At 58.8% G+C, this 17,852-nt stretch overlaps 1 protein-coding gene across 1 annotated transcript in view; it reads right to left on the reverse strand.

Moving 5' to 3' along the window:
* Positions 1-17,852, reverse strand: part of SNTG2 (syntrophin gamma 2) — a 97,673-nt gene that overhangs the window by 6,285 nt on the left and 73,536 nt on the right. Inside the window, 3 exon segments of the mRNA XM_064494211.1 lie at positions 1,214-1,324; positions 4,929-5,021; positions 14,567-14,773. Coding sequence (XP_064350281.1) covers positions 1,214-1,324; positions 4,929-5,021; positions 14,567-14,773 — 411 coding nt within the window.

Here is a 17,852-nt window from a genome sequence, read left to right on the forward strand (position 1 = left end):
TTATGAGCTGTGCCCCCCTCCCCTTTATGAGCTGTGCCCCCTCCCCTTTATGAGCTGTGCCCCCCTCCCCTTTATGAGCTGTGCCCCCCTCCCCTTTATGAGCTGTGCCCCCCTCCCCTTTATGAGCAGTGCCCCCCTCCCCTTTATGAGCTGTGCCCCCCTCCCCTTTATGAGCTGTGCCCCCTTCCCTTTATGAGCTGTGCCCCCCTCCCCTTTATGAGCTGTGCCCCTTCCCCTTTATGAGCTGTGCCCCCCTCCCCTTTATGAGCTGTGCCCCCCTCCCCTTTATGAGCTGTGCCCCCCTCCCCTTTATGAGCTGTGCCCCCCTCCCCTTTATGAGCTGTGCCCCCCTCCCCTTTATGAGCAGTGCCCCCCTCCCCTTTATGAGCTGTGCCCCCCTCCCCTTTATGAGCTGTGCCCCCTTCCCTTTATGAGCTGTGCCCCCCTCCCCTTTATGAGCTGTGCCCCTTCCCCTTTATGAGCTGTGCCCCCCTCCCCTTTATGAGCTGTGCCCCCCTCCCCTTTATGAGCTGTGCCCCCCTCCCCTTTATGAGCTGTGTCCCCCTCCCCTTTATGAGCTGTGCCCCCTTCCCTTTATGAGCTGTGCCCCCTCCCCTTTATGAGCTGTGCCCCCTTCCCTTTATGAGCTGTGCCCCCTTCCCTTTATGAGCTGTGCCCCCCTTCCCTTTATGAGCTGTGCCCCCTCCCCTTTATGAGCTGTGCCCCCTCCCCTTTATGAGCTGTGCCCCTTCCCCTTTATGAGCTGTGCCCCCCTCCCCTTTATGAGCTGTGCCCCCTCCCCTTTATGAGCTGTGCCCCCCTCCCCTTTATGAGCTGTGCCCCCTCCCCTTTATGAGCTGTGCCCCCTCCCCTTTATGAGCTGTGCCCCCTTCCCTTTATGAGCTGTGTCCCCCTTCCCCTTTATGAGCTGTGCCCCCCCATTTATTTTTAAATACTGATCTCCTGCTCGTGCTCACTGAGAAACTTGTGACTTGGAGTGAAGACAAATAACGCGTGTCAGTGATCAGGACTTTAGCATCAAGCCCCTGAGCAGGAGGCAGCGTGTGTGCGCTCCTTGAGGGACACCCTGCTGACTCTGAGCGGGGCTCACACTTGGAGACCAGTCCTCTGTCCCCTGGCCGGGGGAAGGGAACGTCCCCCTGGGGCACGGGGCTTCCCTTGGGCGGGCTGGGCTCGGGGGCACAAGGCCTACCTTCATCTCGATCTGCCTGGTGCCCAGATTCTCAAACAGCAGCTTCACTCGGGTTTTCTGGTCGTCCGAAGATCCCCTCAGCTGAGAGAACTTAAATCTCCAGAGCACGTCCTGTAAAGGAAGGAACCGGTGAGCAGTTTAGACACCAGCGCTCCTTTGTCCAATTAGCGTCTGTCACGAGTCACAGAATCTCGTGAAACGCTGCAGACACTTGCCTGTTGTGTAGCTGAGGGCCTGGTCACAACTCAAAATCTGCACCTTCTCTCTCTGGGTCTAAAGCACGGACCCCCTCAAACACCAGGCTTCCTGGGGGTCCCTCCAGCCAGGCTCCCAGTGGCCGGTCGGGGTCCTGGGGGCCCAGGCCTCCACCGCGCCCCCTCCCGCCCACTCCACCCTCGCCGGCTTTCTCTCGGCTTCTCCTGGACATCGTCCCAAAGCATCGGAAGAGCACTGCTCCTTTCTCTGCTTGTAAACCTTGGAAAACCCACTCCAAGGCCTGAGTGAACGCGGTCGAGATTGCAGATAAAATGAAGACCTCTCTCCTGACAGGCATGTGCCTGCCTGAGGCCACATCCCGATCCCTCAGCGTTGGGTTCTCCAGAACCAAGCCAAGAAGCGTAGACAACATTAACTCCTCTGTGCTCTGCTGGTGCAGAAGTCACTGCATGCTCGCCACGGTTCTGGAGAGATGAGTATTCTCCGTAAACGCCTGCTCTCTAATAGAAAGGGAGGCTGCGCCAGAATAAAGACTTAGCGGCTGCCCTTCACAGAAGACAGCCTGTGACTGTCGACTCTTCACGGTAATAAACCTTTGTCTTCCAGGAAAAGCCCCAGGAGAGAACAGCAATTATTTTTCAGCAAGTTACATGCTGCATTTGTATTAAAAGCATCTATTTTGAAATAATGCACGTATTTTTCTCTGAGTCTCAAGGAAGGCCAGGAGGCGGGAGGTGGGGACCCTGAGGGCATGGTGACTCCGTGTGCCCCTGGGCAGCAGATTCCACCCTCGCCACCCGCAAGGCTCCAGGCACGGCTTTGTTTTGTTTTGAATCTCGAAGCCCAAGAGTCTCCAGGTTTCACGGCCCAGGTCAAAGCACATGTTCCTTCTGGTTTCGAGAGACCTGGAACTCCACAAGTCCGAGGCCGTGACCCCACATCTTCCATGTCCTCGGTGGGGAGCCGAGTCCACGCCCCCGGCTCGGGCCCCAGGGCCCTTTCAGGTTGGGATTGCTGGCCTCCACCCAGAGCGCAGACTTTCGGAGGCCACGTCAATCGCCACCAGGGTACGGGTTCCAGAAGGGCCGCTGGCCCATGGAATAAACTGAAGGAACCAACCAGAGCACCGGCAGCCCGGCCGGGAGGGCCCAGGAACAGTGGGTGATCACTGCAGCGCCTCCCCCCACCCTCCCGGGCTCCCAGCGTTGTTGGGGCATCGCCTCGCCCACCGCCCTCCCTCCGAGGGCTGGGGAGGGCCACTGTGGTTTCAGCCTCTAGGTTTCTTGAAAACAGCTCAAATCTCATCTGCCTTTAAACTACCCGCCCTCGAGCTGTCCTGTGAGGAACCTGCAGTCACTTAAGGACGTGCGTCCAGAGGAGCCAGAGGAATCATGGTTTTGCCAAATTCCTCACAAAATAAGCAAGACCCAAACGTCTCTGGGAACACCACCACTCGGTGTTTGCTCAAATCTCATTAAAAAGAGGTCAAGGAACATTCTGGGAATGACCTTCATAATTATCATTACATAGAATCATAAACGGCTGTTAAAACAGTATAGACAAAAAAGAGCCAAAATCCCCGCGTGAGAGTCCTGCTTGCTGTTCAGAGAATTCTCGAGGGTCCTTATAGCCAAGTCTGTCTGGAACGCTCCTTGTGCACCAGCATCCTGTGTGCGCTGATCGGAGAGCAATGCTAGCGTCTGAAACAGACACACAGTTCCTTTGCTTAAAGCCGTGCTCTGACTCCCCATGAGGGCCCCCGAGTGGGTCAGGCAGGACAGCTGGCTGCGGGGCGGCGGCCTGGGAGGTGCCCGGGGCGGGGCCGGCGGGCACCTCCGCCCTCCCTCACTGGCTAGCGAGACGGGAAACAGGCTAAGGCCAGGCTTCATCTTCTGAGGGCAGGCAGTTAGTGGTGGTGACCTCTGCCCACTTCCTTTGCAGCAGACATGAGTGATCAGAACGCAGGCGATGGGAAGTACACCTGCTAACGGCTCGGCTGGCTGGACCCCAGACTCGGTGGGGGAGGCTGAGCTGCAGGCTCACTGGTTGGCGTTCTTCCGTGTGGTCTGGCCGAGCCTGGCTCCTCTCCCGTCAGGTCGGAGCCAAATCTTCACCTCCCACTGCGAGAAAGGCAACTTCCTGTCTGGCTTCCCCCCAAACCACGGTTCCACCTCCGTCTCAACTCAGCCCAGAGCTTTATCCGATCTCAGGCTGGGAACCGGCCACTGGGTGACGAGGTCCGTCCTGAAGCCCCCGCTGACGGCCCTGACACAGAAACGCTACTTTTCTGCTCTGAGTGGGGAACATCGCTGGTTAAAGAAAACGTGGGTGCAAGTTGACATTTAGGGACAAGGCGGTGCCCCGAAGTAACAAGCAAATAAGAAGAAAAGTTCCCTCTGGTTCCCGGTCCCAGACCCTTGACGACGTGGGTGTGGGCAGCCCCAGAGGACACGCAGCCTAGAGGAGGGCAGGTCCGAGCCCCGCGCCTGTGCCGTGATGTCCACACCGTTTCCTAAGCCATGTTGTGTCCTCTCCCCTCCTGCTTAACAATGACAGAACTGGGCATTGGTCAGCCCTAAACCCAGGGGTCAGTAAACATGCGGGGCCTCTGCCGTGTCCAGCAGGGGGCGGGGGCGGGCAGCTGGATGGAGTTTTAGCTGACTCTGGTTTCATATTTCCATTCTCTCTCTTTTTTTTTCCTAGGGGGAGAGGTAATTAGGTCTTACTTATTTTCTAGTTGGCGGTGCTGGGGATTGAACCCAGGACCTTGTGTGCGCCAAGCATGTGCTTTGCCCCTGAGCGAGCCCCTCCCCACCCTTGGTTTAATATTTTCAAAATCGTCTAGAAACGTAGAAGTACTGGAGACGGTCTTCTTATCCACTTTGTCAGGCGCAGAAGACGCTTCCTGCTCAGACGTGTCTTTCCCCGTGCATCTCAGACCTTCTCAGCGTACCGCGCCTTTATTAATGTCGGGAAAGGAGGACTGAGGGTGAACGGATTCACGCCGAGAAATAGCTGCTCACCTCCTCCCTGTCCGGCCGGGGAGCGGGGACTAAGAAATCCGACCACGCGGATGTTCCGGAGGGGGCGCCGTGCAGACGCCCAGCGTTGAAGTTTGCTGTGTCGTCGAGTCCAGGGTTTTGTTCTTACAGCGTTCGGCTAATAAGTAGCACTGCCACACTGGGGGTTCCGCTCTACCAGGAGATCACGCACACGCGGTCCTCTCACAGGGTGATGTCGCAGAGAAGCGCCAGTTATCTTGCGACGATAAGCTCCCCCTCACCCCGGCCCCTGCGGCTGGAGGTCGGCCCCGCCCGGCGCTGGGGCTCCTGAAATCTGGGACCTGAGCCTTCACAGGAGGGTCAACCGGGGAGGACAACTCGCTCCCGCACGCCGGTCGGGGCTGGTGATGGCCGCAGACGCGCGTGGGCGCTCACGTCCCTGAAGCGCCACAGAGCGCCAGGCCGAGGGGCTCCTTGCTCCGCCGCCGGGCGCTCACCTTTGTCTTACTGTGGAAACAGCTGAATCCCAGCGCGAAGTCCACTGTGAAGCACGGCGCGTCTCCCCGCCAGCTGCGCAGGTATGTTTTGGACTAAAAGGTACGAATGGGCGGAAAATGTTACTATTTTCAATTAAAAACGAAGTAAAAAGAGCATCACACGGGGGAGGGGTAAACGAGGGTTCGGGGACCAGCAGATACAACTACGAAACGTAAACAGACCAGCAGCAGGGAGCTACATTCAACGCGCTGCAGTAGCCGCCAGCGAGGAAGGGTACATACGTGTACAGCCGAGGCACCGTGCCGCTCACCAGAAACAAACTTCGCCTTGTAAGTCAACGCTACGTCCATCAGAAAAGCTACTGCGAACAGTAAAAAGGCAGAGACACCCCACCGCACGGGTCTTCCGCCGCCCGGCCCTCCCTGCGCCCTCCTTCTCCGGCCTCTGCTTCTCCTCTCACCCCGTTACAGTTTGTAGCACGGACGGAGCCCCACACAAATGCTCCTCAGTTTTGCCTGTTTCTGAGATTCGTGGAAATGGACTCGGAACTGCTGTGCCAGCCCAGACCCTCTGCCAGCCGTGCTGACAGGCCCACCCCTGTCCCCTCCCTCCGCTTGCTGACTTTGCCCGTCTGGTGAGTGCAAACATCTCACTGTGACGGGAGCGGACGTTTCCCTGAGACTTGGGGGCTCCCTCTCCCGGTGGCCCACCCTCCCCGGTCCCTCCCCGTCTCCTGTCCCCGGAGCCCCTGGCCCACGTCCCTCTTCTGAGCATCTCCGGTGGAGGTGGGGACTCGGGGGGCAGCCCTCGGAGGAGACCTGTGTTCAAGCCCTGGGCACCCTCCCTGTCTGGGATGGGGTCGGTCACGTGTGTGTGTCACACGGTTCACTCAGGAAATACCTGGCCTGGGACACATTCAACATGCTGGAATTGTGCAAAACGTCACAAGGCGGGGAAAGCCTACGTGGTTTCCCTCGAGAATTAATGTCTGCATGGCTCTGTTTCTGCACCGCCCTTCAGGGCGGGTTCTCCCTGAACAGGGAGGCTTGGACCCCGCACCAGGTGTGCCAGGACGCGGGGCCCCGGGGGGGCGGTGGGTCACGACCCTTTGACTAGGGAGGCAGAACTCTGTCCATCCTGGTGGAACAGGACCTTACACCACTGCCCCGCGGGGAAACACAGAGGAAAGTGTGACAAACGACTGATTCCCAGGCAGCTGCTGCTGCTGGAGACACGACGGGCCGGGCCAGGTGCTGGAGGGCTGGGCGGGGAAGCCGGGCTCTGATCTGCTTCTGGGGGAGTGCCCACCACCTTCCGTGTCCTGCACCCCCCAGGCTCGAAGCAGGAGGGTGGGGGCAGGCCCCTCACCCCACGGGGCCTGCCCACCTTGAGGGCGGCCGTCTCTTCGGAAGCGAGGCCCGGCGTGCAGGGAAGCTCTTCAAAGGCCCTGCTTTCCTGGGGGCTGTGACCGGGCTCCACGCCCCGTGCTCAGACAGTCCGCGTCCCGCGGGCCCTCCCTCTGAAGGGGCCCCACCGACGGACGGCAGTGTGCCCGGGGAGGGCGCGGGGCGGTGAGGGAAGAACTGTAAGGTGCACAGGATTCTGGAACCTCGGGCCGTCCAGAGGGACAGGAAGCCCGCGTCCTGCTGCATTTGTAGCTGTTGGTCTGTCAGATTTTGAGATACGCAGACAGAGACTAAGGTAGCAGGGGCTGACGTCAAGCACCACCCAGACTCACTCAGCAGTGAGCCCCCCACCACCTGTGTAACCCCGACCCTAACACGCCTCCTGTGACCCTCAGTTCCATTCCAGGAGAAACTTCCCTTCCCGACATTTCTGGGCCACATTTCCCGTGTCCTTATGTAAAGCCTTGGGGAACAGGGTTAAAACTAAGGAATGCTTGAGGCACAAAGACGGACTAGCTCATCAAAGAGGACATCTTCTTTTAACAGAGTCATTCTCCCCATAAGCTTCTGCCCCTTTGGGGAAATTATTCTGGGGAGATGATGTTATCCAAGTAAATGGGGAGCGGAATCTGCCATGCTGGCCGTGGACACACTGCCCTATGTGCTGTGACATCCACCTGACGCCTGGACCACTGGTCTTCAGCCTTGTGGCCACAGCTCTAGAGCTCACAGGGATGCGGGACCAAGCCCAGCAGGAGGCGGGCACGGATGCTGCCCAGATGGACCCACACCCTAGGGTCACCGAGCATCACTATCTTCCCAGCATTCCAGCTCGAGTCCTGGGGTATGTGGGATTTGATCCTCCAAGCTCTGATGAAACAGGAACAGCACAGACCCCAGTCAAACCCCACGCCCGACTCAGAGCCAGAAGACCCGCTCACCCTGCACCTCCTGCTTCTGGGACAGTGACGTGCACTGAGCACGAGCCTGGCCAGCGTCCTCCGGGCTGCAGGTGTGACTTCTCCTCCGGACGTTCCGGAACTTAAACACAGGCAGGGCGTTCACGTCCCTCTGACGCCCAAGGACGCAGACTTGTGATTCTTAAGACGCTGAGACGCTTTGCTCGAGGTCTGTGCTGGAGTTTCTCGCCTTATTCTGACACCCGTGTCCTCAGGCGACGCGAGTCTTCGCTGGTAGAACGTGCTGTGGCTGCGCAGGCTGGAGGAAGCACTGTCTTGCTTAAACCACCGTGGCTGATCCATTTACGGTTAAAATTAGCAGAGACTGGAGTTCCTTCTTGCATTTCTGATGTCTTCAATCTTAAGTACGTTACTTTCTAAATATAAGTCGGGTCAGCGGTCATTATAACCTAATCATTCTAGAAACTCCCATGATTTTCCCTACGGTGACTCAGTGCATCTCTGCTCTGCAGATGACCTAAGGTTCTCTTATGAATTCCTCCATTTACCAACTATTGAGGTGCATGAAGTACCCCGTGCTGAGAGGAGCTAGGGAAGTGGTCAAAACCTCACTCCTGGTAGGGGCGAGGCTGGGTCGGAGCACAGGGTCCGGCTGCAACACCTGGATGGCTCTCGATGCTGCACACATCACCCTAGGTGCCTCCTCCAGGCAGAAAGGAGCCTCCGCAGTCTTCTGACGAGGGTGGCAGAGGCCAGCGGTGTTGAAGAGGACCAGATTGGCAGCAGCGTGTGCCACGGTCATGATGGAGGAGAGTCGTAAACACAGCGGCCAGCTAAGAGGTGATGGCCGCCACCCAGCCCGAGCACACGCGAGGCCATCTGCACCAGGCCCCTGACTCTGGGTTGCTCAGGGAGTTCCAGAATGTTCTTAGCCCCCAGGCCTAGCGGGGTGTGGCTGGCGTCCAGCTTGGGGTTCGTCTAAGCAGCGCTCCTGCAGCTGCAGGATGGTCTTCCAGGCTGTCCTTCACTCTCCCAGCCACCCTGCCATCACACAAGGCCGTTCCCCTTTAGGTGAAATCCTTCAAAAGCCCTCCACCGGTTGGGACACAAAGCAAGTCTTCACAATTCAAAAGAACAAAATCACACAAACTATCTTTCCTGCTCACGTTGGAATGAAGCGAGGAATCACTGGGAGAAGGAAAAGAGGAAAACAAGTAAATATGTGGAAATTAAACATCCTCTTGACAGCAAATGTGTCAAATAAAAGGCCACAGAGACATTAGAAAATACCCTGAAGTAAATTAAAGTATAAACACGACCAACTGGAACTTCTGGGAGGCAGCGACGCCAGCGGTGAGGCTGCCGCAGGGACTCGCACTAAAGAAGAAAGCTTTCAAGTCAGCATCTTACTTTGCACCTCAAAGGACTTGAAAAGGAACAGACTAAACCCCAAAGGACTGAACCAGAGGCAAAGCAGAGACTAGAGATGTGGGCGGGGCCAAGTGCCTTGAACCGGGTTGCCGGATGCTGGTGGCCGTGGAAACCCGAGTAACAAGTTGAGAACCAGCTCACGGGAGCCGTGTTTGGAATACTGAAAGCTGGAGTGTGCCGCGTTTCACATTTTGGTCTTCTGGTCGGTTTCCATTCCTGATTAGGGCCCGACCTCCATCTGCATTTTAACACAGTCACGTTCCTCAAGGCCCGGGGCCTCCCTGACACCTCAGGGACCTACCGAGTGGACAGTGGCTCCCTGTGCAAGGGGATGGACACTCCCCTGTGAGGCGCACACACCGCGGTGCACACAGCACGGGCCGGCTGCAGCCCGAGGCAAACACACACGCCGAGAGGACCAAGCATCGTCCTGCTCCTCCGAAGACACAGCACCGTGGGATGGACACCGTCAGCGGGACGTCGGCCACGAGACGTCCACGTCCTGGTCCCCGAGCTATGGGTGCGCTCCCTTCATGGGAAAGGGGGCTTTGCTCATGTGATTACGTTCAGGACCTTGAGCGGGGGAGCCTGGGTCACCCTCATCAAGTTATGTGAGCCCTTAGAAGTGGGAGCCGTGTTCCCCTTGGCCTGAGGGACGGGAGATGGCATGAGGGTGACGGGGGCACTGCTGGCGCTGAGGACGGAGGAGCCCCGGGGGCCCCAGAGGGAGAGCTCCGCCAGCAGCCTGGCGACCGCCCTGAGCCGCAGGCCTGCAGGACAGCGGGCGGGGCGGCGTTTCCCCCACGGCGCTCGCAGTGCCTCCTCACGCAGGAGCAGGGCGCCGACAGACGCTCCGGCTGCTCTGCTGCATCTGACTGTGTGCTTCTGGCGTTCGGGTTTTCAGTGACCTTCAGCAGCTTCGCTGACTTCTTCCCCTTTCATAAACTGTCTTCTCAGCCTCGTCCTTGAACCAGCTCCCTTTCCTTTTCGTGCCACACCTGCCTTTTCTGAACAGCCTCCCAGGAGCCACCTTCCACCGGGTGGCTGTAACTCGGGCCACGGCCTCCCGTGTGAGGACCTGGCACAGCAGCGGCCCCTTCGCAGGCGGAGCCTCACGTCCCCACGCTCCTCGGCCCCGAGGCGGAGCAGGGGCGGTGCCCCCTCTCCTGCCCTCACTGCACCAGGACCCTCGAGTTTCTCACGCTCAGGAGGTCACCTGGCCGACCCTGTGGGGTCTCCCCAGTGCAACACCCCCCACGCCCACATCCTCCTCCTGCCTCCTTCTGTGAAAACTCCGGCCAAAGAGTAAATTTAATCAGAGAAGGAAAAAATGCAGAAACAAAGGAAAACAGTCAAACAAGACAAAATAATGGCTGAGCCGTCACACAAAGGCAAAGACCCGCAGCTCCTCCTCGAGGGCTGTGTGTCCTGAGCCCTGTCCTTTGAGCTGTTTGCAGGCTCTGAAGCCCCCACCAGGCGGAAGAAGTTGCCTGCGTGCCGACCAGACTGCAGCCACGACAGAAGCTGCCACAGTTCTGAGCACTGGCCTCAAGGAAGTGGGAACCAACCGACCCTGGGACTGAAGATCATCTGCACTTAAAACAGTCAAGGTGACGCTAGTCAGACCCCGCACGGCCGATTCCAAGGTGCCTGTCAGAGCTGACCATGCTGCTCCACCTGCCACCCCCACCTGGCACCCCAAACCCCCGTTAGAAGCTCTTGCCCCCGATCGGCAGTGGGGAGTGGCTCTTTGGGGCGTGAGTCCCCCTTCTCCCCAGGAGGCCAGCCTCCTGAATAAAGCAAACTTTCCTTCCTACCCACACCTGTGTCTCTCGGTTTGGGGCTCTTAAGTGTGGAGCAGCTGGACCCGAGTGGGTAACGAGGACCCGCCCTTGGCTTGGAGACAAGCACGACTGAGCAAGAAACCACTCGAGGGACAGCGGGGGGGGGGGGGGGCGGCGCATCTTCACCGTCGGCCTCGGTGGGTGTTGCGTGTCTGCATGCACATCGGGGCCACACGGCTGCTGCTGGTGAGGGTCTGCGCATGAGCACGCAAAGTGACAGACTCGGACTCGCGAAGCTTGCCCAACCACAGCACCTGCAGGGGGAGCAAACGCTGGTGCTGGGATGGAAGCACCTGCTGGGTGTTTCTAGGAAGCTGGGAAACGAACACATCGAAGGCGCTAACTGTGAGCTCCTCTGTGAGGTCACTGAACTGCGTACCTTCCTTCAGTGGCGAGGAAGTTCTAGAGAGGGCGTGCAGACAAACACACGGCCATTACAGGAACCCCCAGGTTTAACGTGGATTCAGATGAGGCTCCAGCTCGGTGAGGAGCCCACGGGACCAGCCTCAGAGCTGCGACGCCCTCGTCTGTGGGAGTGTGTGGACTCGGGGAAGAGGCAGCATGAACAGGGCGTCAACAGAAGCATCCCAGTTACACTGAGGGTTTTCACGTCACACAGCCCTGGCTGCAAAGCCACATCCGCAAACGCCCAGGTAAATCAGAACCGCGACAAGCGTGCTGTCGTAATGAGGACAACCTAACTCTTAACCGGGTCGTTAAGCCGGTGCTTCTGGTAACAAAGTCAGTGACCGCGTAAGTCTAACCCGAGTGTCCTTTAATGTTTCACTTGACCTTCCGTTAGGAGCGCTCGGTCCATTTCTCGGAGGGGAGCAATGAAGCGTCTTCGCAGTATTCCACGTGGTGTCGCAAAACCTCCCACTACAGGGGTGTGCGTTTTTTTAATAACTCAGCCTGAAATTAATTACAGATTTATCTGAAAAATCTAAGCATCTAAGGAAATGTTGTTTTCATATTATAATGTCGGGGGCTTTATAAACATCAATTAATTAATTTTCATAGCATGAACTCATGAATTGTATTCATATGAAATGATGGGTGTTCACTAAGTTCAGTGATTATTGCGATAGTCATCTCACGACGCGTGTCAGTTGTCACTGCGCCGCGCACCCTGACCTCCTGCGGTGCTGCGTGCCAGTCACATCTCAGGAAAACTGGAAGGAAAAACCACATTCTTGGCCATGCCTTTCTCCGCTTGTTTCTGCCGTGAACTGTCTACCCCCCACTTTATCTACTTATTTATTTGTGTTGTTTCAGAGTCGTTTGTTTGCTCTTCCGTTGCAGGAAAGTCAGCCTGTGACGCTGTGTCGGTGTCCGGTGTTCGGTGTAGCCGTCCTGGGCGTTTCTTGCCGGTGCCTGTAGGCACCTCAGCAAACCCGGCTTGTCGAGTCTGACCTCACTTCTCCTTTCGAGCTGAACTCTGATTCTTTCACTGCACCCATCCCTCTTCTGCTTAGAGGAAGCCGCCCCTGTCCCAGGCCACACGGCGGATGCTGGTCAGCAGAGGGCGGTCCCTGGACAGACCTTTCTTCTGTCCAACATGTTCACGACCTAATCTGGCAGGATCAAAGCCCGGTTCCCCTGGGGAGCTGTGCCCCCTCCGTGAGCGCGGGGAGAGGGCCGGCTGCACCCTTGTGTCTGGCAGAGGTCCTGCAGCAGGAGGGAGGCATTCGGGGAAATCCAGACCCCAGCACCCAACGGGGGGTGCGTGAGGAGCCACTGCCCGGCAGGCACCTGTTCTCACGATGCTGACGGTCGCTGAGTCAAGAGTCCTGTGACTTGTGGCCAAAGGCAGCCTGTCTGATGCACATTCTTCACACTGCGTGCTGCTGTAGGAAAGAGATCCTTTTGGAAAAAACTTCAAATTCTATCAGGGTATCACTGGTATAAACAAAAATGTGAGCTGATGTGAAAAAATGCACAGAATTTTGCACACTGCAGTGCAGCACGCACATATGAGTACACGTTTAATAAGGAAGAAAAAGACCACCGAGATGGGAAAGGCGTCTGACAAACACACGACCTGACGTCTGCGTTTGCGCCTGAGCTCGGGAGCGGGTCGGGGAGAAGGTGGTCCTCGCGGGGCTTTGATGCGTTCAGGTGCAAATACGACACTGAATTCTGGCCTCCTCCGTGTGCTACCGTAACGCAGATGCTGTTTAAATACAACGAGCCAAGCGAGTGTTCTTGAGACGAGAGGGCCGCATGACAAGCGCCAAACGAGCGGCTAACTCCGACTTAGGATTTTGCTATAAAATGTACTGACCCAGATAAGACGCAGAGTGAGATTCCTGTGAAGACAAGTGTATTTAAATCCAGAGCCAGGGACGGGCTCAGGGACAACCTGTCAGGACCCTCCGAGAGGAGGAGGGGAGCAAGGAACGCGGGAGAAGCGCTGCCCGCGGCCACCGCGCTCAGGGTGGAGGGCCGGCTGCACCACAGGGACGGGGCCTCTGGGGACGTGGAGCTGGGCGTCGGGCCGGGCAAACCCGCGTGAAGATGGAGTGCCAGACACGCCCGGAACCACAGAGCCAGACACGGGGCGGGGGCAGCGAGCTCGGCTGGCGTCTGCAGCGTCCCTGCACTTTCCGGGCTCTTCCCAGCGTTCCCTCTTGTCTCAGGGAGGCAGTGTGTTTAGCAGAGAGAACGTGCCTCCCAAGACCGAAGTGCGTAGGGCAGGATCGCGGGGTGTGGCTGCCCTTCTCCGGGTGACCGTGGAGAAGCCCCCAGCCTTTCTGAACCTGTTTTTCTCTTCAGTGAAATGAGAGGAGGAACCATGATGGCTGCGTCTCAGGCGTGTTCAGAAAAGTAAATACCGTGTTAAATGCACCTGGTCTGGCACAGGGTGCGCACTAAACTGACACAACCTGAAACGGCTCATGGTGTCTCTGTGATAACCCTTGGTTTGCAGATTTGCTAATGGTGTTCTGGAGAAATCACTGGTCTGAGTTCATGGTCAGGCCAGGACTTGAGCCCTTCTGACTAGTTCCTTCTACCTCCTGAGTCTAGAAAACCGAGAACTCAGGGACCGACTCTCTGGCGCCGAGGTCGCTCCCGACCGGGAGTGGGGGGGCTGCAGGGCCTTCCTCGGACACAGGCATCCTGAGTGAGAAGTCAGAGCTGCAGATCGGGGACCTCGCCCCCGAGAGGCCGGGATGGCCTTTCAGTCCTGCACAGTCGAGCCCCCGGGATTCCTCCAGCCCTCGTGAGGCCCTGCACAGCTGGCGTGGCCCCCGGACCCTCCCCATCCCAGCTCTGCCCAGTCCCGGGAAAAGGACGGGGCCACCTACTGTCACAACAGAGCGGCAATGATGACACGGAACCTCGTCACACTCAAAACAGCGCTCAGTAACAGGGCCGCCGCCCTTGGCAACCAAGTCCACACCGAGGACGTCAGAGCCAGGCCGGGGGAGCCCAGAGCCGTGCTGTGGGCGCCAGTCAGCTTCGTGGTGCCCCACCGTGTCTGCCTTCTGTCACTGCCTTCCCTCCACGCGTGTCCCCCCGAGAAGGGCTCTGCCGTTCTGCGAGGGTTCTTGCGCACTCTTCCTCCTCCATTCAGTCCAAGCACACTCACTCCAGTCCGGAGAGACACCTGCTGCTGTGAGGGGGCAGAGCCATCCAGACGCACAGGCTGTCCGCATTCTCACTGCGTCATTAAGTCGTCAGGGGGGCCGCTAAGCGCCTTAAAGTGTGACAAGTGTCCAGGTAGCGTCACCGTACACCCACCGGCGGACGGACCCCAGGGAGGCGGGGTGCGGTGGGCTTAGACGCTAAGTGTCGCGGCCCCTCCCCACATTAAGCGTAACGACTGAAGTGGGTGGGACGGAAGCGTCTCACGTGTCCCTGTAACCCCGCACCCACCTGCTGCGCACGCCGAGCACAAGGCCATTTGACCCGGTGACCGGACGGAAACACTCAACCTGTGAGGTTCATTTTCACGGAATGATTGTCACACACGCTCTCATTTGTGCTTCAGGCCCCGAGCAGGTTTCCTCAGAGAACAGCGTGTGGCACTTACCCCGGCCCTCTGCACCTCCAGCAAGGCGGCCCTCTGGAAGGACCTCTCCCACGCGGCCAGCTCGCTCCCCAGACCCACGCTGAACACGTGGCTCGCGCCGTGGCCACCGAGGACGCTGAAGCAGTAGGGCCCGTGGTCCTGGCCGTCGGGGCCCCCGAGGCCCAGGGAGAGGGCAGCTGGTGCCCAGCTGTCGTCCAGAAGCCAGAGCTGAAACAGAGGTGGGGGGACGTGGTGGGGGAACCCGAGGGAGCGGGGAGGGCCCCGGGCCACGGTGACCACATCCGGTCGCCACCTGACTCAGGAGCGCAGTACCCTCGGACACGGCTGCTGTGGACACGGCCCCATAAAGAAGTACGTGTAAGTCAGTTACGTCCAACTTCAGTCATCTGCAAGCATCTTACACTTAGAGTATCAGTGTCGCTTCTTTTCCTGTTTAGCTCTAAAGATAAAAGTCACGAGACGTCTGTGCTGAAGCACGGGGGACGGCGGGGCGGCAGGACTCCCCGCGGAGTGACCGGCCCCCTCACTGCACGCACAGGAGGCCGGGTGGGTCACTCGGCTCCCAGACTTGGGGATGCGAACCCAGAGGGCCTGACCGCACGGGAGACAAGTTTCAGCAACAGCATCAAAGCAAAGGTTAAAACAGCAAAAAGCAGCTGTTGCTTCTGGTTAAAAATTTAAGCAGAAACCGTGAACCGGCCAGTGTGTCTGTGATCACAGGCGCCCTGAGCGGGGTCCTGGCTGCTCTGACCTGTCAGGGTCTCCACCCTCTTCCCCGAGCTGAGCGCACCCTCACCCAGGGAGGAGCCCGACTGCAGAGCTCCCGGGCCCAGGGAGCCGCCGCCGGGGCCGCAGACGAGTCAGTGTCTCAGCCGGGGCCGTGCCTGCGCCCACCCCTTGGCGTCTCTCCCTCTGTCTCTCGGTCTCTGTCTCTGTGTTTCTCTGTCTCTGTCTCTCTCTCTCCCCTCAAGGTTTATGGCCATCCTCCGTCGCCTGCTCGCCCTCTCGCTGTGCAGACCCACACGAAGTGCCCCCACAGCCTCTAGGGCAGGAGAAGGAGTGGGCTGGACGGCTGATGGATGTGACGTGACCACAGCCCCGCGTGGATCGGAGCTGCCCAGAGGCTGGGTCTTCACATCCTGATTCCGAGCTACTCGGATCCCCTGGACTATCCAGCCCAGCACCCCCCCCCCACTCAAACAGGGCTCGGAGTTCATTCCCTGAATCCTCATGAACTTCCTTGTTGGCCAAACGGTTCTATTTGAAAAATGCTTGTTTTCTGGGCTCTGGCTGGTACGTACAGTGACTGCTGCCGAGGGCAGGGGCCCGGGGGCTCCCGGGGCCAAGGGACGGCTCTGTGGGACCCCACTCTCTCCATCTCCCCGCTCCATCACCCAGGGAGTCCGTCCTCGTGCATCATGTAGAGACACCTGCTGCCCACAGGGTGTGCGAGGTGTGGTGTCGTGTGTCCAGTGCTCTGTCCCCGACCTGGAACGAACCTGCACACAGGTGCACCTTGACCTGGGAGCCCCGGGGTCCTTGACCTCAGACTGCGATGCACAGAAACCACCAACTGACAGGACTGTGGGCCATAAAGCAAGAAGAGAAAGGCGTGTCCCTGACCTGAGCTCTCAGACTCGACACAAGGACTGAGCTTGCGGTGGCGGCTCCCTTACAGGGAGGGGAACCCGTCTGCAGGCGGCCCCGCCTTCTACTGGCTGGGGGTGGGGCTGCACATCTCAGCAGAAGAGAAGCAGCTCTGAGAACCTTCCTCGCCAGTTACCAGCTGCCGCCCTGAGCTCTTTGCTTCCCTCTGAGCCTCCGTTTCGCACAAGATGGGGCGTCCAAGAAAGGTCGTCAAGGACAGCGCAGACAAGGTGTGCGGCCCACGGAGCCCGTCATGGAACCGTGCGTCCTGCTTACACGACGCGCGGTCGTTAAGCAGAGCTGCGTCTCAGCGTCCGCTCAGGTTTGACGTCTAGTATGCAGCTTACTGGTCCCCACAAAATCATCACCACACAGCCCGGCACCCGCTCTCCAGCCGGCACCCGCTCAGAGGGCCTGGCCCCACCCCAGACCACGGAGCCGGAAACCATCTCGGCATCGTCCAGGAAACAAAAGCAACGACTATTTCAGAAAATTATCTGCATTTTTCCTGCTTCTATTTGTGCCTGTGAAACAATTACTGCAGCAGCCCAGGGCATGTAGCAGATAAATAACTCTGCTTTGTTCTCTAGTGTTTTACATTCCCTTCCACGCAAGGTCTCTCTGTAAATGCAGTTCTATGAACGTGTGACAGGATTTTAACGGAGTTCTTCAAATACACGATCACCGTGGGTCTTCACTTCTCAGTGGGCTTTGACAGTCCTTCCAGTGCCACTAACTGAAGAGCATCGCTACGTCTCCACGCACACAGCCGCTGGCTCTCGGGAGCGCCCTGCGTAGAGTCGGAGCTGACGAGTGAGCGCACTCGATCGGGCACGGGGGCCAGGGTCCTGCGGCGAGTCGACACGCCTGGGGTCTACGCTCAAGAACAAACAGAGGACGTGAAACGCGCCTCGGGACCTCCTGAGAAAGCCCATGAGGGGCGCCGAGGGCCTTCACAGACGCTGCCGCGTTCTGGAACTCACACTGCTTAGCCTCATAAAAACAACACGGAATAAATGCTGCAGAAGTGAGAGCAAGGACCCACACAGCTCCCTCCCCAGTAACTCAGGAACACACTGTGACGATGACTCAGACACTGGGGACACCGGGGACAATCACCCCATCGAAGGTCCTGAGCTGCCGCAGAGACAGTGAGTGAGTGACCCCCTCCCCCCGCCCCCACAGCCTCACTGACGGCGCACAGGCCCTCCGGGCCCCGGGCCCGGCCGCTGTCCCGAGCACTTACGTTAGAAACTCATCCTCCTCGGCCCCGTCGGGGCCCCTTTGACACTTGGATCTGCCTCCCCGTCCACAGCCGGGCCTGGTAGCCGCCCCGCCCTCGGGGTGTGAATCCAGGGAACTGGGCCATCTTCGGTCTCTGTGCCTGCGGGAGCCTCGCCTCTTGGGGCAGCTCCACCTTACAAGACTTACCCCACCGGGAAGCTACGAGAGAGGTTACTTTCCCCTTGGGTGGGGCCGCGGCGCCCAGGCCACGGGAAAACCCACGCCCCACCCCCAGCTGGTCGGGGCCCCGCCCTGGGCACCAGAGGCACTGGGCTCGATCCCTGCCCGTTAGCCGCGGCCCGGAGCGCCGTCCTTGTCCGTCTGACTTGGGTGGTTCTGTTTCTGCTGCGGCAGG

Source organism: Camelus dromedarius, chromosome 15 (genome assembly GCF_036321535.1).
Source record: "Camelus dromedarius isolate mCamDro1 chromosome 15, mCamDro1.pat, whole genome shotgun sequence".
NCBI classification, from domain to species: Eukaryota; Metazoa; Chordata; class Mammalia; order Artiodactyla; family Camelidae; genus Camelus; species Camelus dromedarius.